A 21,869-nucleotide genomic window follows, 5' to 3' on the forward strand; every position below is an offset into this window, starting at 1 on the left:
AAAGGTCAGATCTGGACATTACATTTCTTTTTCTTTTCATGATAAAAAAAAATAATAAAAAAAAAAAAAACAAGACACATAAGCTCCTGATTACATTGTGTTTGCCAGTTAACTTTGTTTACCTAAAGAGTTAAAACCCAGATCTTTTTAATGCTCTGGGTATCCTGCTCCAGTCTGTTAAAACAACCACTCCACAGGCAGGACCCTAAAACTGTCGCTGGAAAAATGAGTCTGGTTGCATTCCAGCGGCGGAGCAACGGAGGCTGAGTGGGGAGTGGCCGCGAGTGTGGCGAGGCCAGTCAGGACTCAGGAATGAACGAGGGTTCGGGCAGAGAAATGATGAAAAAAAAAAATGACACACACAGCCTAAAAAAATGGCAGAGAGGAAGTGAGTTATACATAATGTGGGAAATATGAGATGAGAAACAGAAACCAACAAAACCAAACGAAAAGAAAACACGGGATCATTCACAATTTATTCAACACGGATGAGTCATATTGTAAATGATGCTTCCTTTACATTAAATTTGTGCTAAAAATGAAAAGTAATGTCTGTTATACATTTGAGATTCAACTAAAAACCAAATCCAGTACCCAGCATCGCCTTATGACCTGAACGATGTCGTATCTCCACATTGGGATGAAAACAAAAAAATGGAAGAAAAAAAAATCTGATTCAAATAAATAAATAAATAACATAAAAATTAATCCAAACTCCAGTACGCTATTACCATATACTGAGCCAATGACTAATTTTTATATTTTTTATATAGTTTCAAAAACATAATGTTATCAAGTAAGATATTAAACTGCAGCTGTCGCTTCAGATTTCTGCCTCATTAATTTGGTTTTCAAAACTCGATTTCTTTTTTTTTTTTTACTTTTTCTATTTGTAGAGTATATCTGAAAATTGGATTTGGGGTTTGATATCATGCAAGATGACGGTGGCCCAGCTGGTGCTTCTAAACATTTGTAAGCTGAAATTAGCTTTTTACTTTGTGTTCAGGAAGAAACCAAAGTGCATTTTGTAAACACAAAATGAGACAGAAAAATTTGAATTTGCCTGCACATCCACAAGTTTTTATGAATCTGGAGGAAAATAATAAAGGGGCCGGAGTCTCTGGTGGGTTACGAGTTCAGTCGCAGGCCGAGCTGAACGCAAACAGACCTGGTGGCTGTTTAAAGCTCGCTCACAGCTAATGACTGACAATTTGTGCGATTCATGCGAGGCGAAAAACACACTTTAAATTCCTCCTCAACGCCTTCAGAACCAGATTCCTCTTTAAAACGATGGTGGCTGCACGACTATTTGAGATGCAGTTAAATCTCGTTTCATTTCAGAGTCTCATAAAACTTTTGTATGAATCTGAGAAAACTGCTCCTTCAAGCTTTTATTTGCAGCGACAGCCCGCTGCTGATCCGGTTTTTGGCTGCCCCTTTTTTTTTTCCCTCAGCAAACTGTACTCTTTACTCCCAGTCAAAGAAAAAAACTCATCTTTTTATATATTCTAGAAAAAGTAGCATCCCTCTGGTGATAAAACAGACTGGTGCAATATACTTTAAAAAAAAGAAAAAGTGGGTACATCTGTTCTCAAAAAGTCTCTACGATTACCAATTGTAAGCACATCAACCCCAAATAAGAAGATATCAACAAAAGAAGTCGAATCCACAAGTTATCTTCTGTGGCTTTTCTTTTTTTTTTACCTACACCATCCTCTTTGGTGCTTTTAACATGCTAAATTATTATTACATTAGATTTTTTTTTTTTTAACAACATTTGTTCCACCTCAAAAAGGGAGAAAAACAAAATTCAAAAACAAAGTTACATGATGCGTAAATGACTTATTGCTTTTATATTATTTGTTCTTCTAGCACAAAAATCAGATCCTTAAACTCAACGGGAATCTTAAGAGGACGGTTTGCATGGTAGATTACAACACTCGCGTTTCCCTGCTGAACATTCACACCCTGAGTCCATCGGCGAACACACACACACACACACACACACACACACACACACACACACACACACACCTGCTGTATCAAAAAATGAATAGTGCACTTTACACAGTGGCAATACTTTGCAGAGAACAGTCAGAGTTCATGACAATGAGCTTTTTTTTTTCTCAGTCACCTAAAATGCAAACAAAAAGTAACTAAATGCAGGAAGAAAGGCAAAAAAAAACAAAAAAAACACGACCCTCGTCTTGGTTACTGGACTGCATGGCAATGAAAAATGACTGATTTAAGCTCACTGTCAAAATGCTTTTTCCACCGACTGTAGCTCTCCTGTGCTCCTCCCTCAAGTATTTTTTTTTCTTTTTTTTTTTTTAAAAGAGAGCAGCTTAAAACAAACAACTCGGCTCTTCTCCTCACACTGCAGCCAAACACAAGGACATACAAAGAACCATCTCGATGCACGGCTGGAGAAACCTTTGTTTCAGAACGCTCCTGTAATACGACACATTCGGAGATATAAGGTCACATATATTTGTTTGTTTGTTTCTAGACATCCATATTCAGGAGGTTGTGGCGTTCTGCTGATAATCATATCAGGGTCCCGGCGTCTCTGTCATTTCAAAATTTTATTTTCATTTCCTGAATGCATTTGAAGGTTTGACAGGTTTCATATATTATAATCTTATCCTGGTAGCATATGGGAAATATGGCTGTCAGGTCATATATATGACTGCATAACTGACATTTATTATTCACAACGATGTCCGTGCATGAAATGAAAATAAACTCCTACAAAATTCAGCAGTTTCAGGTTCTTATGTTTTAAGGATTTGCTACTTTTCGGCTGTTTAAAAAAAAAATATGTTCATTTTATGATGACATAAAACAGAATTTTGGAAAGTTGATCAGACAAACAAAGCAATTTTATGATGTAACTTTGGAAGTTGGAAATTTCATGCTGAAGTCGCTCTTGTGTTTTTATATCAATGTAGATAGAATTGATCTTTGAGTGCCCAAAGTGTTTTTGTGTAGAACCTAGAGATCATGTTTAAAATATTTTTACAAAACATTCTATAGACTAATGTAATCGATTATCAAACGGTGTCCCGCTGACGGATCAAAGTTTTGTGTCTTGTCAAAGCCCAAACACAGAGGCCTTTAAATGAATGTTCTGTCAAACCTTTCTGGACCTCCACTGGACCCGAGTATCGATCTCCATCAGCCTGCCTGTTTCTGACCTTTGACCCCGCCCTTTCTGGAAACAGTGGCGGTGCTGCGGCGCGGCGCGGCGCTGCCCTCAGTCCGACCTGTCAGGGCGACACAAACACCGCTCTCTCCTGCCGAGTGTAATCGAAGCAGTTGTCACAACGTTGCTCCGACGTGTTTACACCCGCCGCTGATTTATGGGGCGCAGAGCGTGCCATCTCCCCGCCGGAGCGCCTCGAACCTAAACACAACCCTCCAGTGGAGCTGGCTGTGGCCCATGTATGGGGCGAGTGTTTACCCGGCACCCCCGGCACCCCCCCCCCCATCAGTCTGAGCGGTCCCAGGCGGAGCAGCGCTGGGCCTGAGCGGGGACGACGCTCTCATGGAAGAAGCGCTCGATCACCCGCGTGTGTGACGGAGGATTCCGGGAACGGATTAAGTGGCGCGTCGACCACTCGCCGCTACCTCAAGTACCACTCTGGTGTTCCTCCGCAGTACCGCGAGAAGACCTCGGGTGTAAACGGGGATGACGGACGGTTGGCAGTGACCATAAACTCCTCAACATAAAGAGGCGGATGGACCCTTTACCGGGTTCACACTGCGAGCAACACGACACACAATACCGATGTCAATGAGCGAACAGAAACCTGTTGGGAAATCAACCAGAAGATTTGACTTGAAAACCAGAACAATTATATTTTGGGTTTGTTTGTACGTCAATGAAGTTTTATTCTTTTTTCATTTGAGTGAGTTCATTAAGTTTAATTATCAAATGTGTGCCGCAAATTTAAAAAAAAAAAAAATGCATCATCAACTGCAGCTTCTGTGTAAATCGGTGCTGAAATTATTAGATTAATCACTGATTAGATCAACAGAAAAATCATTTAAAAATAATCTATTACTTGTATAACTAGCAAGTGATCAAAAAGGCTGAAAATTAGCTCGTGAGAACTTGCTGATTTTCATTTTTTTATCTCTTTTATGGAAATCAAACCCAAATATAACGGGTGTTAGTCAGAAAAAACATTTGTTACATTTTTTTGATAGATTAATTACATGATATAATCAAACTAATCATTATTTGCAGCCCTGTGTATGAAAACACAACTGCGAAGCTGTTTGCGTTGTGAACACAGACAAACATATTTCAACAGCTATCAGGATAAATATAATTTATCTGAAATTATCACTTGGTCCTGATGAATCCAACCAACACAACATTCATGGCTGCAGCGCAAAGAACACAACGAGGACTCGGTATGTGCCGAAAACTCAAAACTGCCTGATCTACAGATAAATTCAGCCAAACTTCTTCAGCCCAAAAAACCTTAATTAAGTCAAGTGAAAATAATATCAGGAGCTCTACTGTCTCCTTCGAATACTCCAAAACAAATACACAACAGTATCTGAACCACAATATCAGTGTCATGCGAAGGCCACTTTGCATTTAACCCTTAAAGGTCCAAGACTACCTCGATTATCAGACAACTTAACATCCACGAAACGACACTTTCACCCTCCGACCTCCGAATAACTGATTTTCTTACACTAACTGCTGCAAAACTAATTTCTATCTCTTGTCACGGAAACGACAGACAAAATATTTGGATGGTGGCCCGTTTAGCGTCCCCCACACTGACCGTTTAACACGCATCAATCAGTCTTTGCTGGTTAGTTTGTTGGTTTTTAGGAATAAACTTGTTATTTAATGTGCCACAGTTCAAATTTGGCATTTTACAAAAAAAGCCAAGAATGAATACGAAAAGAATATAAACAAAGAGCTGCGCTAAAATGAGACGTGAACTACTGAAATAACTCACAGGAATCTTTTGGATGATGAGTGCAAACTGAAAATAAACTACAGTTCAGTACTATTTAATATTAAAACTTTTAACTGTAGTCCCTGGCTTTTCGGACAAACATCCAACACTTCAGATGAATATAACTGTTTTAGAGGGAATGATGGACCTGAAACTACAATATTTAATTTTTTTTAGATGAGAATTCAACCCTTTAAAGGTTGAACCTGCACTAATTTGACATTTTTGAATGAATTTTCATGATTTCTTTTTTATGTTGTCTCGCAACGTTTTTGGTTGCAGCCACCATTTAAACAACCTACAGCCAACTTTGAGCTACCTGTCCGAGTACAATTCAGGAAAAAAACAACAACATAACATTTCACTTTACAATGTGGGGGCATGATGGATAAATAAACTCTAAAGAGGAAAGGAAACAGAGTGGAATGACGGTAATGATGTTCACTGTGCAATGTCCAGAAATGATCTCTCATTTCTCTGAGATGATGACATGAAGGAAATGAAAGGCAAAGACGGTCCAACCCAAACTTTAAATAATACATCTCCTAATATGTTTTCCCAAAAATATTGTTTTTTGATACATTTTTCCTATTTTCCAAATTGTACATTGGGAGAAACAAGCATGGTTTCATATCACTGTGTTCCCTGCTTCAATAAATAATTGCGTATAATTACACAAAATGAAGTTTACACATGTACATGATTAGTCCACAAAAGGTTATTATAATAACAGTTAAGTTTCTTGTTGATTTTGTGCATTTTAAAAGGCAATAAGCCTCTTTTTTGGATTTTTTTTTTTTTTTTATTTTTTTTTTTATTTTATTATTTTTTTTTTTAGGAGCTCAATTTACAGTGAAAAACTCTTTTCAGAAGGCAGCTGTTACCTTGTAGTTTTCTCTTGATGTTTTCCAGATCAGTCTGGTGTTCAGAGTGTCATGTGACCAGGTACCGGTCACAAACAAGCACTCTGTGTCCGTGAGGAAGGCGAGTTAGCTGTTGAGCGTGGCCGCCTGTTCCTTCTCAGCCTTGTCTTTGGCCTTTTCCTTCTCCATCAGCTTCTCCTCCTTCTGCAGCATCACCATGATGTCGGCCACCTGCGTGGTGGAGATGTCGATGTCCTCCTTGTCAATCAGTTCCACCACCTGGAAATCAGGACCCAAGGAACTCATTCAGATACCAGAGATGCACAAATCTCTAGCACAATCTAAAGCACATTGCATTAGTGCATTTAAGACATGTCCAAATCCACTCGTGCTTGTCTAAAAGATGGATAATATCAGTACAAAGTGAGGTGCGTGGTTCAAAAGGGTTGTATTTACTTTATTTATTCATCATAGATGTATTTTTGGCCCGTTGACATGAAAAAAAATAAAAATTGCAGGTTGCAATTAGAAATGCAGATTTGAAAAGGACTAGGAAGCAGCTTTTCTCTGCAGAGGAAACAGATCTGCTTGCATGCCAAATAATGTACATAATAATAATAATAATCTTTCTTTTTAATCTTTTTCATGTTTGTGTGCTGCTTCACGTGTCTGTAATAAGCAACGGGTATGTGTGTTGTGCACCACCTATGTGAGCGTAAAACACGGCGACACTGACTTAAGACCAGCTTTTTCTTGGTCAGTCACTTTCTGCTGCCCCAAGATAGCAGTGCACCAACAATGCTCCTGACCACACCGCATTTTTAGACTAACACACTCAAGGGCACTCAGATTGTTGCAACTGGCCACCAATGCCGGCACCGGATGGGAAAATGACAAAGTATACTTGTCTCAAACTAGCAAGGACACCTGCTGGGTGTAAGATAGAGCACTTAGTCTTTATAACCAGCCCAAATCTAACAAAGTCTTTTTCAGAATTGACTGAATCCAGAAGCTGGAAACTGGACAAATCAGTGTTACTTCACACATTAAATATATTTTGTAATGCTAAGGTGAAAGTCTTCATCACCACATCATGAGCCACAAAAATAAACGCTTACTTTCTGTTTGAAACAGAATGAGCGAGTCATTATAAAAAAGTACACAAACGACAGTACGAACACTCCTGCGTGTTCCCCAGAGGAGACGAACGTACTTTGATGACGTCGTCGATGTCGATCTTCCCGTCCTTGTTGTCGTCGAGCGCCTGGGCGATGCTCTGCAGCTTGTGCTCGGGAATGTTCTGGATCTGCCGCATGATGGCGATGAGCTCGTCGATGCTGATCAGGTTCTCCCTGAAGGTGTAGAACAGACTGCATACAGGAAACGGTTACCAGGTTTGACTGGACGTAAAATGCGGTGGAGAAGCCTGGAGGTCTACATGCTGCGTTCAAGGTCCCCGGAGCACACCAATCAAACCAATTTTTGAGTCTAAATTTGGTAAATACGTTAATTCATGCTGAATGCAGCACACGTGGTTTTACTTGATTTCTTTATAGCTGATGTATATGCATTTAAAGTTCGGATTTTAAACAAACAATAAATTAGTCGTACAAGATGTTTGCTCATAAATATTCATGTGAATTTGAGATAAGAGTCTGAAAGACCATCAAGCAGTGCGGGTCATATCTTTGTATTCAATATGATTTCATTCATCAAAACACAAAAGCTGTTCAATGAATTTGGAGCACAGCGACGAGTGGGCGGAGCTTTGGAGAGCAGAAATGGAAGCTGAGATGAAACGCTTGATTCTTTAGTTTTTACGGCATGATTTCAACCAACCACGATGCGATGTTAGCATTGGAAAAGCAAGCAAATGGCGATTGACCACAGTTTCTCTTACCTTGTGGCATCACTATGTTTAGTAAAGAACAGTCTGTGAAATTTTCAAATGGATTTTAAATGCATTAAAGAGGATTTGGTTTGACAATCTCAAACTACATGATTGGGGGTTTATTTTTATTTTTGGGGGAAACCTTTTTTTAAATTTTTTTTTTTTTTTTTTTATCTATCTCCACCACCATTTTACAAGGAAAGTAGTGATGATGAAGATGAGGATGAAGACATGATGATGATATTGACTGTTACCAACAGAATACATAATCTATGACAGACAAATACACAGCTACGTGTCATAAAGAGATAAAGTAAAGTATGCACAGGCAACATTTGGAGAAAAATCACAGAAAACTGGATCACTAGCTGTTTCCAAGTTACATATTTTCTTTTCATTCTATCACTGTTGTGTTCAACTGCTGATAATTATCATCAGCGTGTGCAGGAGCTGACTGCAAAAGCAATGGAGATGGACTGCAATGTAAACTGCAGATGATTTTATATTCTCATTCTGACTTATATGATGCAAACTCTGCTAAAAAAAAAAAAAAAAAAAAAAAAACAACAACAACATCAGAGTTGATGTTTGTTGAAATCAGAGTGTTTTTCTGACTTTTTAAAACTGTGTAAACAAAGACAGTTCTGTCCAACAAAGAGTTGCCTCTGCATCGTTCACTTTCAAAAACCTCACGTCCTTTACAGACACAAACACGACAGCTTATGAAATGAAGCAAAGCCATGAGAGTCAAGGTTTTCTAGTTTCAAGGAAAAGTTCAACAAGTTTGGGAATCTGATTAGTTGATTTATTCCTAAAAGAGAAATATGAGAAGTTTGATGATATTTAATGGCAGGTGTAATTTACTACCAGCTTCCAGTCTTTATGTTAAGCCAAGCTGATTATGTCCGACGTCCAGTTCTGAACTCAACACGCAGACATGAAGCTGATCTTGTAATCGAACCCTCTGAAAGATCACAAGTGAGCACATTTCCAAAACTTTGAACTGTTCATTTAAAGAGTAAAACCGTCATGAAGCCAAATGATCAGATATGGTCTGGAAAGTTAGCATTTTAACTTTACAGAACTGGCTCAGTTCATTGCCATGACTCTCTTACTTACCATTTTGATAAGTTTTTTTTTTTTAATATGCAAATAGCGATGCAAATACTAAAAAAAAAATATATAAGCGGCTTAACAAAACATTTATAATCCAAAGCCAACCCCTGAAACAATAACTCAACTAAGGGAGGATTTTTTTTTTTCTAGTTAATTTTTCTACAGGGAACATTTTGGGATGAAACTCGCCACACACTGCTATGATTCAGCTCTTACCCAACAGGCGGAGTGACTCCGCTGTCCACCTGTCCGTCCAGGATAACTTTGTCCTTCTCCAGCTCCAGGATGATCTTGTCAATGCGGCCGATCATGCCGTTCACCCTCTTCGTCAGGCGCTTGCTGGCTTTGGACTCCTCCAGAGCTTTCTCCTGGCCGGTCTTTGAGAGCTCCTTCTTTATCTCCTCCAGATCCTAGAAAACACGAAGGAAACGAGATGAATAAACGCTTACACTCGCAGACAAAACACAAAGCGAGACATGAATCCGTGCACAACCGAAGCTCGGAAATGCACCAACAGTTTCACAAATGAATCCCTTAAAAACCTTTGATTTGAACGCAAACGATGCCTGAATTTTGTCACCTCGTTGTATTCCTGGACGTCATCCTTCAGGTCTTCCAGCTCCTCCTTCTCCAGAGTCAACAGCCTCTTCTGCCCCTTCAGCTTTGAGCAGGCGTCACTCAGCATGTCGATCTCTTCTTTAGTGATCTCCTCACCCTGGAACAGGGAGTTAGATGTGAGGAAATTTGGGCCTAAATATCTGAAATAAAATCCTATATGTAAAATGTATAAATCCTTTTAAAGGCTAATTTTTTGATCTTGAATAATGAACACAGCAGTTCAAAGCTGTTTTTTGGTTGTTGTTGTTTTTTTTTTGTTAATTCAATTAGCAAGTACCACCTGTGCTTTTAATATAAACCCACATAAGAAACTGACCCAAAAACACCAACTTGGTATAAAAAAAAAAAAAAAAAAGGGAAGCTCGAGGGGACACTGGGATATTCCCCATAAACCCCACAACACATGACCACATGGTGGGAGGAACTGTGTGCTGCTACAAAGGCTGTTAGGTCAGTCAGTCACACTGGCTGAAGGATGGACAGGGGAAAGAGGAGGAAGAGTTCATGTAGACGTGGGTCAAACAGAGTCTGCAGATCATATTTAGCATTTCTTTAACAAAGTCGGAGAACGGAGGAGTGAGATTTTCTGTGACAAGAGGAAATGCTCTCAATTATTGCCAGTATTTTGGGTTAAATGGTCAAAAATAATCTGAATTTCGACACATTTGATCATTCCTCACCGTGTTCTTTGCTGACAATTTACTTTGTCAACCTTTCATCCTGCTGAAGAACACAAAGCTGAAAATGAGTGCTTTGGCTGAGGTCAACAGCCATCCTGTCTTTCCCATAAATTATCCCTTATTATGTTCTCACTTGTACAAAACATGAAACGCCAGAATGATATGCAAGCACTGTTTAACCCACCTCCGGGTGTGCGGAGAGATAGACCAGATACAGGGGATATCAGGGATAAACTGGTGTCAGGGGTCATTTGGGAGGAGGCATTTTTTTAAACCTAACCTGGAAGCGCAGAAGCGTCTGCCACTGTTCAAACTGTGTGGTACAGAACGGCAACAAGTGAGTGACAAAATAATCTCAGTCGGGTACATCATCAGGAAACAAGAAGCAGAAATTGTGTCCACACAAAATATGATTAATGATCTGTGACATAAAGTTTGTGTTAGTTAAAAATGTCACTATACGAATATTTAATCTTTACTCATGTCCAGGACTGACTTCAGAGATCTAAATGTGCTCGAAAGTTTTTCCATCATAAAATAACTTCAATGTTGAAGGTAAATGTTGTGTAAAATGTAAACAAAAATTAAACCTTTGTCCAGCATTTTGCGCTCTACTGATTCCCCTGTATGCTCAGTCACATTACCTTCAGCCCCTCTAGGACGGGCGCCGTATCCCTCAGAGTGTCTTTATGAGCTGCCAGGTCAGCCTTCGATAACGCCGCCTCCGCTTCGAGCTCCAACTCACCGTTCTGTGGAGGACAGTGACAGTGCAACTGAGAAAAACAGGACTGAATAAAGTCATCGAAGTGAAAGAAGTCAGTCTTATTATTAACTTTTAGTGATCTTTTTTATGTCGACAAATTGAAAGAAAAACAACAAATCCATGAAGACCTTAAGTTCTTATGTTGCCGCTTTTTGTCAAATTTCACTCTCGTCAAAGATATTTATTTCAGTTTACAAAGTCAGCTCCAGGTCTTTTGTTTGCACCGGTACCAAACTTTCAAACCGTACCCAGCCCTAAACAATTAAAAGACAAGGCCATTACCCGGGCAGCCTTCTCTGCAGCGTCCACCAGCCTCTCCATCTCCCGGTCCTCGTTGTCCTGGCGTATCGCCGCCTCCTCCTTCAGCGTCGCCTCCACCTTGGTCTTGTTGTCAACCTTGGAGAGCTCCAACTCTGCCACCATTAACTGGGCCTCTTTGGTCTGGAGAGGAGAGAAGAGAGGAGTCAACTATCTCAAGGGAGACGGAATAAAAAAAAAAATTTTTAAAAATGCTGGCTGCACGTTATCATTAAGGAATAAAAAGGACCAATAACTAAAGAAACTTCTCTGTTCTTTAAATACGTTTGACCTAATTCTGGTATTTCCTTTCTTCAACTTGAATAAAATACTGAACATACCACCATTTCAGGAAGTGTTTGCAGTGTGGTTTTCAGCTGATCGGCGGGAGACAGCGTGTCGGGGAGGAACATGGCTCGAGACAGGAGCAGCAGAGAGGTGGGGATCTGCTGGTTCAGATGCAGCTCCAACCACTACGAGAGGTTACGATAAAGATGGAGATTTAACACGGAAAACAGTAAGAGCATAAACTTCTATATTTGAGTCTAAACAACCTGTGTGAGGGAGATAATAGAAGAGGAATGAGAGAATTTCAAACGTTAAAATTTGGATATAAAGAGTCCCCTCTGACCAGAAATGTCTTTTTTTAATTCTTTTATTTGTTGAACATCAATATTGTCGTCACCTGGCTGAGTTGCTCTCTCAGTCGTTCCTCTGTGACTCCCAGAGATCTCATCCCTCTGACGCGACAGGCTGCCTGCACCTCGTTCACGTTCAGGCTCTCCACCCCTTCCTCTGCTATCAGCTGGATGAACACAGCGCAGCGGTCATGTAGAGCTCCTTACGATCAGTTAGCACACAAAATTTCCAGACGGAAAATTGAGAGATTTTTACCTTGTCATCTGCGCGGATGGCCCTCAGCTTCATGATGAGCTGGAAGCGGAGGAAGTTGTTGGTCCCGATGGACTGGAGCTCCAGGAGGCGACAGAGAGCCACCAGCTGGGGTCGGGTCAGGTTGTCCAGCGTGAGCTCGTCCTCGAACAGCTTGGAGAACTTTATGATCTGCTCGTTACTGGGACGCTCCCCCGAGTCCCGGATCTACAGAGACGAAGACGTTACGACTTGTAAATCATTTAAAATGACGGCAGATTTACAGATTCGTGTATTAAAACCCGAAATCAGAGTTCAGATTTCAAAAGATTTCTCTGATTGAGATGCACAGATTCACTCTACATTACTTTTCTTCAATTACTTTTTCCACCACCGGATGGCAGTACCGAGGCCGTTTACCCTCATTTAAATGCATTTGGTGTCCATGCGGCCAACACCAACCTTTTGGAAGAAGGTGGAGAACTCCTCCGTCACGTTACCCTGGGAAACCTTGTTCCTCAGAGCGATCTCCTCGATGGTGTCCTGCAAGAACTTTGCCATCTCCAGTTTGACCCTCAGCTCCTTTTTCAACCTCTCCTCCTGAAAAAAGTTACAGAAGTCATTTTTGTAGAGCACTCACTCTTTCAAGGGATGCTGAAATAGGATGAAAGAAACATTTCTATAATATATATAATGTCAACACAAGTCTATATATGAGGTCAGTGTGTCATTATACAGTATTTATTTATCAATATCATCTGCAAAAACTGTCTGATTAAGACAGAAAATAGAAACACAAACAAAAACCAATATAATGGTTACCAAAATATTTTATTTATTATTATTGTATAAAGTTCTACAAAATACTGGTTTTCAAACAAAATGCCAGACAAAATGCCAGCCTCTAAGATGTGAGGATTTTATGCTTTTCATTATCATATGTGACAGTTAACAGGTGATATCCATGTGTGGATTGTTGGTCCAATAAAAAAAAGCCCATAAATACGTCACCATACGGTTGAGGGAAATTAAAGTATAATGAACATTTTCTGACAGTTTCCAAAAATGCCCGGCTGTGATTACCTTCTTCGACTGGGTTTCGAAGGTGGACGGCAGCATGTTGGGGAAAAGTTTCAGAGCTACAGGAAGCAGGAACTCCATGAAGGGGACGATGATGAAGACCAGGAAGGGAAGAAGTCTGAAGACGTCCGCACATGTTCTGAGAAACTGGGGAGAAAATTTAGAAAAGGAAAACTGATGTGAAGACAAGATCATGTGAGGGGATCTTTGTATATACTCAGGTTTGACATCAACAAACAGTGGCCAACGAGCAGTGTGGCAACCGGAGCCTGAGTCTGCTTTTTCAACAATAAAGATGGCCTTCACGCATGCATGACATGGGCCTCCAGCATGCCACCAGCAGAGAGCAGCAGCGCGTGCAAAGCCAACACAGAGACTTGTTTTTTGTCCCCCTGCTCAGTCCCTCTAATAACAGTTTCAGCCTTCAGCACTTCTGTGCCCATACATCCCCCGACTGCACGTCCTAATTCACTGGTGCTTTATTTGCACGGATCTGTGGACCAAAGTGAACATTCTGCCTCACAAGGCTCAAAAATCGTCCACTTCATCCAACAGGAAGCGCGTTTGTTCAGCACAGACCTGAACAACCCTCAGAGTACAGAAGCAGCGGCCCAGCGCTGGGCCGCTTTATTGTACGGCTGTCCGACGGTGGCTTTCTGACCGGCCCGAGACACAATCCCAAAGCACCCATCTACAGAAAACAGCCCCGAGGAGAGAAGGCCAAAAACACGAGTCCTTCTTTCTCCAGCCTGTCCACCTGCATGTCAGTGGCCCAGTGGGGTGAAGGATTTAGGCCAGCCTGAGTGAATAGGGCTTTGTCTGCAGGTCCATTGACATGTATATCATCTCCCAGAGTTCCACATCAAAGAGGGGGAAGAGGGAGCGTGGGGGAGGTGGCGCATTAAAATAGAGGCAGCCTTAGACAGAGGCTAGAGTATTGTAATATGAAAGGAGGAGATTAAGGAGGCAAAACCAGCCCAGGTTAGATGAATGGGGTGCGGATGGGGTTCGGACCATGCAGCTCCGAGGGAGGCTGATGCATTTGAAAAAAGGTGCAGATGGGGTCATGGTGTGGCTTTAATGGGGGGGGGGGGGGGGGGGGGGGGGGGGGGGGGGGAACGGTAGTCATCATCAGCGCTGCCCTGCAGCCATTGGCACTGCAGGGAGGCTTCCTTTCTACAGTTTCTTTAACATCACCACACAGAGCACGGTACACCTTAAATGTATTTACTGCAGTAAATGATGCTGTTATCTAAATTTGACTTGGGCCAGGGACATTTCAGCTCTTAACTTTACCATCTCTGTTAGAATAAGAGAGCTCCCATTGTTCTTGTGCATCAGTAAGAAATGCAAAAATTCCACATTGTCAAACATGCCTCTGCAAGTTTAACACCTCTGCATTCCTTCTTTTGCATAAAATATTTAGATTCTGAATTTCCTGATTTTCCAGTATTGTGCAAATAAAGATGAATATGCAGCTAAAATGTTCTAAAAGGATCCATTTCATCAGGAAATACAGGATTTCTTTTTGACATTTTGGAGCAGATAAAGCAGCTGTATTTACATAACACTCCTTTAGAAAATCAAGTTTGTGAGTAAGAAGGAAATTCTCACTCAATGCTTCCTAGTTTTGGGTGGAAATTTTGAAGAACTATTTAAATCACGGCAGACTAACAGACAACATTCAAAGGTCTTTCTGTTTTGTTTTAATCTGACTTTAAATGGTTAAAAAGCAAAAAGCAGTTTTGAATTTGTCGACGTGTTCAAACCAAAGCACACGGAGAGATTTGCAGGGAAGGTCAGTGAGATATGCAATCAGCCGCGACAGCAACTCAATATATCACACCTTTTAAGAAGAGCATTTGCAGCTTTGCCAATCATGTCACCTCAATCTGCATCATCCTGTACCACCGAGGGATGTGCTAACAGGAAGTGTGAGCTGAGCTGACCCGCTCACCTTCCCTGAAACGGCACCTTCATCAGATTACTGCAGTGGGCACTGGGCCTGAGTCCAAACGGCGTCTCTGCACGTCGGACAGCAGGCTGCCACGAAATTCAGAACAAGTTGAAGATCGTGTTCATGAAATACGAGAAGAGTCTGTCCCTTCAAAAAAAAAAAGTGTTTACTTGACCACTTGCAAAAGGAAGTAAAATTGTGATGATGTAATACTGTATAAACTAGAAAAATACGAGTTACTTTCCTGTTCTATCATTTTGTAACATTTTTAAAAAGTTATCTCATCAATGTAGGTGAAGTCGTGATCACTTTGCTTGTTCTCTGCTCCCAGTGTTTTTTTTTCTCATGGAACCCGCAACTAAAGCAAAAAATGATGAGAGAGTTTGACTAAGTTTAAACATTTGGTGAAGCTAATGTTAAATGAGTTGTTCTCTGTTCACAGCTGCCGCACGTAAAGCTTCTTCCTACCTAAAGAGCTTTCGTCGAGCGGAACAATCTGCCGAGGGCCGGGTGAGTAAACGCTCAGATTTCTATAATTGATCCACTTAGGTTTGATAAGCAGCGGATTTAACATTATAGGACAAGATGTCTAAGCTGCGAGTCCTCGTTCAGACGTCCCTGATCTCTGAACTGGTTAACTACCGGAAATATGGCTTCCTTTCACTGGAAACGGTGGATCGTGAATTCCTTTAATTTGTTGTTATTCAGCAAAGTTTTGAACAGACTTTTAAACATTTCCTGCTGGCAGAATAATTTTATGGGATGTAGCAGTGATTAACTGTTCGCTAAGCCCTGCGACCCAGTTACTGCTGTTACACCTGCATATAGCCTTTCTGTTCCACATTTTAGGTAGGTAGGTAGGTATTTACTTTATTAATCCCCGAGGGGAAATTTTTTTCGCTACAGCAGCATACAGAAGCAATAAGATAATAATAGAAATAATAGAATAAAATGCAGCTGTAACAAGTTCACGAAGCTAACATAAGCCCCCTCAGCTGGCTGACTTCAGCTACTAATTTAATGTTTCAGGTTGACTTGTTTTACACAGAAAAATGCTGTAAAAACACCCTAAAATGCCATTGATGGCTACATGCAAAATATTTGTGCTAGACGACAAAGGCGACAGAAGGTCCGAGGCAAAAAAGAGGTTTAGCTGCTTACTGACTGGTAGTTTGCATCAAGTTTAATTCTTACAGCTGCTCAGTGCTACAGTACCTCTAATTGAAAATTGATGGGGAATTTAAATGGTGGGGAAATGCTCTTTTCTAGTTTGTGCAAATGATTTTTCAGTTAAGAAACGAAGGCATAAATTAATTTGATTTTAGCTTTTAACAATGGCCCCTAATTGCATCTTATGAATTGCCAAATTGGTTGCATGAGAGTGCATCGCAATCAAAGCTTGTCGTCTCCAGAGAAAATGTTTCGGAATATGTACATTTCCCTCCGTGCTCACCTGTCTCCTCTCACGGCGAGACAGAGGATTTCCATTGAGCACCCTCCACAGCATCCGCCCGGCGATGGTGGTATCGATCCACAGCAGCCTGAAGCCGTGGTAGTAGTGCTTGATTTCATCTATTACCCGCTGTCGGATTGTCACCCTGACCAGCCCTGAGTCCAGCGTCGGGCTGTACACCGGCCCGCCTTCCTCCAGCTTCTTCTTCTTGTCCTTTAACGAACGCAGTGACTTCTCCACCTTTGAGTCGTCCCACCTCCTCCTGGAGGTGTGTATCCACCTCACACCGGGGATGTCCCGAGGTCGTGCTATCGTCCACTGGGCCCCCGTTGCGATCGCAGGGTACGGCGAGGCGCAGGCCCCCATCACGAGAGCGCAGTGGGGCCACCATGAGTCCGAGCTCGGACAGGGAGCCACGTGTTCATCTGACGAGGGGAGAGAAGAACCGAACGAAGAGGCCGAGGCCAAGCTTCCAAGTCGGAGCCCATCAAGTCTAAAAGGACAACGGGATGAAAAATACAAAGTTCAGGGATAAAATTTTTTTAAAAAGTACTACCTTAAAACAATCGACTTCCTTTTAAAAGAACTGGCAACTTTTCTTAGAAATTCCAAAATTATTACCTGTATGGCTGAATTTTAGTCTTTATATGTTATATTACACTACTGATGGACCTTTTGTGTCATATTATTTAAATTAAGTCATTTTCAGATATTTTCATGATCTGCTGTGCAAGCGTCACGCCTAATTGTCTTACTTTGGAGCGGAGAGTCTGAGGGTCGTGCAGCTGAAACAGGAACCGTCCTGGAGTTTCTCTGAAAGCAAGAAAAAAAAAAACAACACATGAGCAGTTGTGTTCTGGAAATGAGCTATTAACTATTACCACGCGCGCACACACACACACACACACACACACACACACACACACACACACACACACGGAGTATATTCAGGGATTTCATGAACTGCTGCTGATGAGAAAATGAGCAAATCACACATTAGCAGTTATCTGCAGGCTGCCTGGCCTGATGAGTTCCTGACCTCACGGCACCAGGAAAACATGCTGTGCTTATGACTGGTTGCACAATAGCTTAATATAAAGGGACATCACACCTTACATAATCCATCTAGGAACACCTAACAGAGGTCTGCTGATAAACCTTAGCTTTTCGGGGGTGGGTGAGTGGGCTTTGCAAATTCATCAAATGGAAATCTTTAGCATAAAGCCTGATCCCGAGTGTGTGAATTCACTGAATGTACAAAGAGTCACAGGTATTGAAAAAAAGAAGTATTTTCTATTGTGGTTACATTCTCTGCCAATGAATGAAGAGCAGCTGTTAACATCTTCACTCATCTCTATTGGTGGTCAGGATATTCACACCCCAGGGAGGCCCTCGGGGCTCTCCAACTCACAAACTACAGTTATGTGCATGCGGAGAGGGCGGAGTGGCGAGACTCTTTCAACCAATCACGTCGGGGGCAGATGGCTTGGCCACGCCTCTCCTCCGGCTGTCACGTGGCTTACTGGAGTGAATCCAGCACGGCCTGGTTGAACATGACAGCCTGTGGCCCGCGGCCAGGAGGACACGAGTGTACTGGAACAGTGTCTCCTTTGTGGCTCAGCGGCCATCTACTGTAGCACCGGCAGAAAACCCTGGAAATACAGTAGATTACTCAACTCTGCAACAACTGCCTGAGCTATACGGACAGTTTAACTCTACAGCAGGGCTTCCTGTGTGGGTTTGTTCTCCCTGGGGGGGGGGGGGGGGGGGGTTATATAGTTTTAGTTTCACATTCTCTTTCAGTTTAAGACAAGTCACATTACATTATTCATTATAAAAATACATTAAAATTAGTTTTATGCAAAGCAGCATGTAAATCATGCTGATTTACATGTAAATCATGCTGATTTACATGCAGCGGACCTGTGGTCTGTCCATAATGTTTCTGTCATATAATACTTTTAGACAGACACTGCCTGAAGTACTTTGCCTTACATACTAATTGTATAAAGATTTGTTTTAATTTGTCTATTTATACTTTTACTTTCATTTTAGTGTCTCTGGTGATGTGGTCACAGACTGCAGAGCCACTGTGTGCAAAAACCTCCTTCAAACAAAACTGTTCAAGAACCCAAAATGATTCCTGTAAGGCCAAAAGCTTTTAGCTACTTAATATGAGATTAAACCTTTGAGTCGAAACATGAGCCACTTCTGTTACTGAAACCTGACTAAACTAAACTTCTTGAAATATGGGAATTAGGCAATAAATCAAATGTAATGTTTATTGTATGTTACAAATCTGCTTGTTTAAAGACATGATGACAAAAATAATCACGTTTGGTGACCAAATGTTGACATTCTAGCTCTGGTCTTGAGTCTTTGGGACTAATGATTATCAGTGGCAAGAAGAAACAGCCTCCTGAACGCTCTGAACACACCTGTCATCCAAATGTATTGTACACCATTTATTGAACTTTTGTGTGGCATTGAATTGGCCTTGAGTCTTATTGAACTTGATCTGGCCGTGGACGGCGCCGACTCCTGCTTCACTCCTACCTGTTAACTCCAGTGTGACCGAAAGCCTGCAGCTGTCTGGCCGTAAAGTGCTAAAACTGCCGTATAATTACTCTTCCTGTGTGAGCAGCGTAGCTACAAACAGGGAAGTTGGGCCAGTTCTTTGAAGACACTTCACTTCTCACGTTTTGTGTCCACACAGACAGAGTTGTCTTGCACTTAACCAATCCAAACATGAAGTTATTGGCGTAACATCTAACAACATATTGGATGTACTTTGTTCTATGAAAAGTGTGAGGCCGGTTGATCGAACTGACCGCCTCCCATCACAGATGAAGGAAAGCGTGTATATCACTGCATCTACATTCTTGCTGTATTTATTGAGATCCACAGAGACCACACGTAAACAAAACAGAGCTTGGAAGCAGAATTGGAATGAATTCAAAATAAGCGTGTTTATTACAAAGTATAATGGTGAACTAAATACCAGACAGCAGCTCAATATGGAATTACTGGTCCCAAGTATGTGGTTTCGGGGGTGTCACAGTCCACATGAAATTTGATGTTTCTGGGTCATTTCCTATTCGACACCACTCTCAGTCAGACTGAAAGCAGTGCAGACACAACCGAGACTTACATTTTCAGGTGTCTCAGTGCAAACTTAGTTTCGGGGACCAGTGGTCTCAGCAGAATGAACCACATAATGAGTAAATACAACGAATAAATAGACAACTGAATATTTTGTTGCAGATGTCCCCTGTCTAATACCTAACAGTACACCTACACACGTGTGCCATCACCTTACTAAAGGTGAAGCTTGATTGTTTCTCTTGTGGTATATTGCCGCTGCGTTAGATAATACTCTAATCTTAACCAACTCTGACCTCAGCGTCTTCGTCGATGATAGTTAGACATCCACTATGCAAAGACTGCACACCGGTTTATGTTCAGCTGACACGGCACTTAGTACTGACGTCAAGCTGAAGTTTACCTTGTTATCCTTATTTATACATGGCAGGTTGATCGTTACACCTGGATTAACTCCTAGATTTATTGATTGTCATCAGAAACGGAATGAAATCTGAAGTAAAATATAACTTCATTGTACCTAATTAAACGTTTTGCTAGTTGATCATTTGTCAAAGAACATCAGGGTCTGTTTTTATTACTATGCAAAGAAGTATTCAGACACAACTTATAAGTAACGCATCTTATGAGCTCGAACACAAACGGGAAAATTAAACTCATTCCGTCTCCCGTAGAGTAATACGAGGCGCTGACCTTTCCCCGTTCAAGCCCTGCAATTTGTCTGCTAATCTGGGCCTGAAGCCAAGAGAACAGTCTCAGTCCGGCCGCAGCAGACAGACAAATCCCCATTATGACCCTCTCATCTATTTATAAGACTAGCCTCAATGCATTAAGGATACACATCACCGTAACAACACGTTTTCCTCTGTCTTCAATGTCATTCACTGCCTACTGTAATAAACCTATTAAATAAACAACTAAAGTGCAAAGAGACATCACCTTAATATCTAAACTGGTTTTACAACAGCTAACTTAAAAGGCTTCTTATCAAATATATGCAGTGATATGAAACTGTTGTGTTGGTGTGGAGTCATATTCGCTTTGATGCCGAGTTCAAGACGAGCCAGTAGGCAGACACGTTTAGATACAAATTAAAATCATCACTTGGCACTGGCAGGGTTTACCTTTATAGATAGGCTGGTTGGTGTAAATTAGCCACAGGAATAACTGATATAGACCCACTTAAAATCTTCTACAATCGTATATGTATGTACACAGAATATCTTGCTGCAACCCTACACAGGATACTGACCCATTGCTGGTGAAATATTGATCAGAACTAAGAATAACTGTGCTCCATCATAGAAGCAAAACAATGCATTTGAATCAACCAGACAAAAATAAGCGCACCTTAGAGCCAAACTAAAACACAGTTTGTCTCTGGATCCAACTGATTTTTATCTTCTTGCTGTGGATGCTGAATAATCAGAAGGGAACCTGTCTGCCATAGCAACAGCATCCTCTCAGACTGCAGTGGAAGGAGGGGGCGACCAGCCACGTTGTCCTCAGATATCCTGGATCCTTGATTTTTTTTTTTTTTTTTTTTGTATTGTCATTGAGGTTGTAGCCCTTACGTCCAATACGACTCCCAACGTCCAATACAACTATTAATAAAGGTGTTATACGTCAAATATAAATGATCGACCGTTTCAAGTGCGGTGTCCAGTTATCTGCTGTCACCTTGGATGTTGCTGAAAACCCAAACAGGGCCACCTGCCTCTGTAAAGACGTGACTCTTCTAGATGCTAATATGACGAAGCTAGTTGTTAGCATTGTGTCGTCACCGTTGGCATAACAATACCAATACGCAGCGGTGGACCAAACATTAAAACCTTACCTTTGCTTTTCCGGAATTCGTTCTTCAGCGATCGGGACGTTTTCATTAAAGGTGCCCGGGACCTCGTTAACAGGATCAACGCCATGCTCTCAGTGTGAAGTCGCTCTCTTTAACAGTTACAGTAAGTTATAAGCCAGCTAACCGGTCAGCTAGCTACTGTATATTCAAGATGTTGAAAAGAAAGTGTCGCCAACGTCCCAACATTAAAAAAAAATACCAATCCTTAAATCTTTTCAACAAGCCGCGGCGGATAAGTAACTGCACATCGGAAAATGTAGCTCCATGTTATGCCCTTCCCTTTTACGTTTTAGATGACGGCTAGCTAGCCGAGACCAGGATCCCGAATGACGTCAAACT

The 21,869-nt window shown here is 41.3% G+C and overlaps 1 protein-coding gene across 4 annotated transcripts; it reads right to left on the bottom strand.

Annotated features, from left to right (window-relative positions):
• Positions 1 to 457: 457 nt before the first annotated feature.
• letm1 (leucine zipper-EF-hand containing transmembrane protein 1) lies at positions 458 to 21,869 on the bottom strand. Of its 4 annotated transcripts, XM_069160783.1 has the most exons (15): positions 21,513 to 21,869; positions 17,329 to 17,386; positions 16,574 to 17,066; positions 13,167 to 13,310; positions 12,546 to 12,683; positions 12,108 to 12,311; positions 11,899 to 12,018; positions 11,555 to 11,686; positions 11,199 to 11,357; positions 10,798 to 10,902; positions 9,436 to 9,570; positions 9,072 to 9,265; positions 7,749 to 7,781; positions 7,062 to 7,218; positions 458 to 6,127 (listed from the first exon to the last, which is right to left on the bottom strand). In XM_069160783.1, the coding sequence occupies exons 1-15, from the start codon at positions 21,595 to 21,597 to the stop codon at positions 5,975 to 5,977; spliced, it is 2,310 nt and encodes a 769-aa protein (XP_069016884.1). In that variant the 5' UTR covers positions 21,598 to 21,869; the 3' UTR covers positions 458 to 5,974. The 4 variants fall into 4 exon arrangements, with proteins under 4 accessions (XP_069016884.1, XP_069016887.1, XP_069016885.1 ...); XM_069160786.1 differs by lacking the exon at positions 7,749 to 7,781 and having other exon boundaries at positions 7,062 to 7,200; XM_069160784.1 differs by lacking the exon at positions 7,749 to 7,781.

The sequence above is a fragment of the Embiotoca jacksoni genome, unplaced genomic scaffold, assembly GCF_022577435.1.
Source record: "Embiotoca jacksoni isolate LCO1_2020_lvr unplaced genomic scaffold, fEmbJac1.0.p SCAF_27, whole genome shotgun sequence".
Classification (NCBI taxonomy): domain Eukaryota; kingdom Metazoa; phylum Chordata; class Actinopteri; family Embiotocidae; genus Embiotoca; species Embiotoca jacksoni.

Bases quoted from the DNA above. Each gene is read 5' to 3' on its own strand.
- letm1 (XM_069160783.1), bottom strand. From the start codon at position 21,597: ATGGCGTTGATCCTGTTAACGAGGTCCCGGGCACCTTTAATGAAAACG. The intron at 17,067-17,328 runs GTAAGACAATTA...TTGTCCTTTTAG, and splicing joins CTCAGACTCTCCGCTCCAAA to ACTTGATGGGCTCCGACTTG. The intron at 13,311-16,573 runs GTGAGCACGGAG...TTTTCTCCCCAG, and splicing joins CTCGCCGTGAGAGGAGACAG to TTTCTCAGAACATGTGCGGA.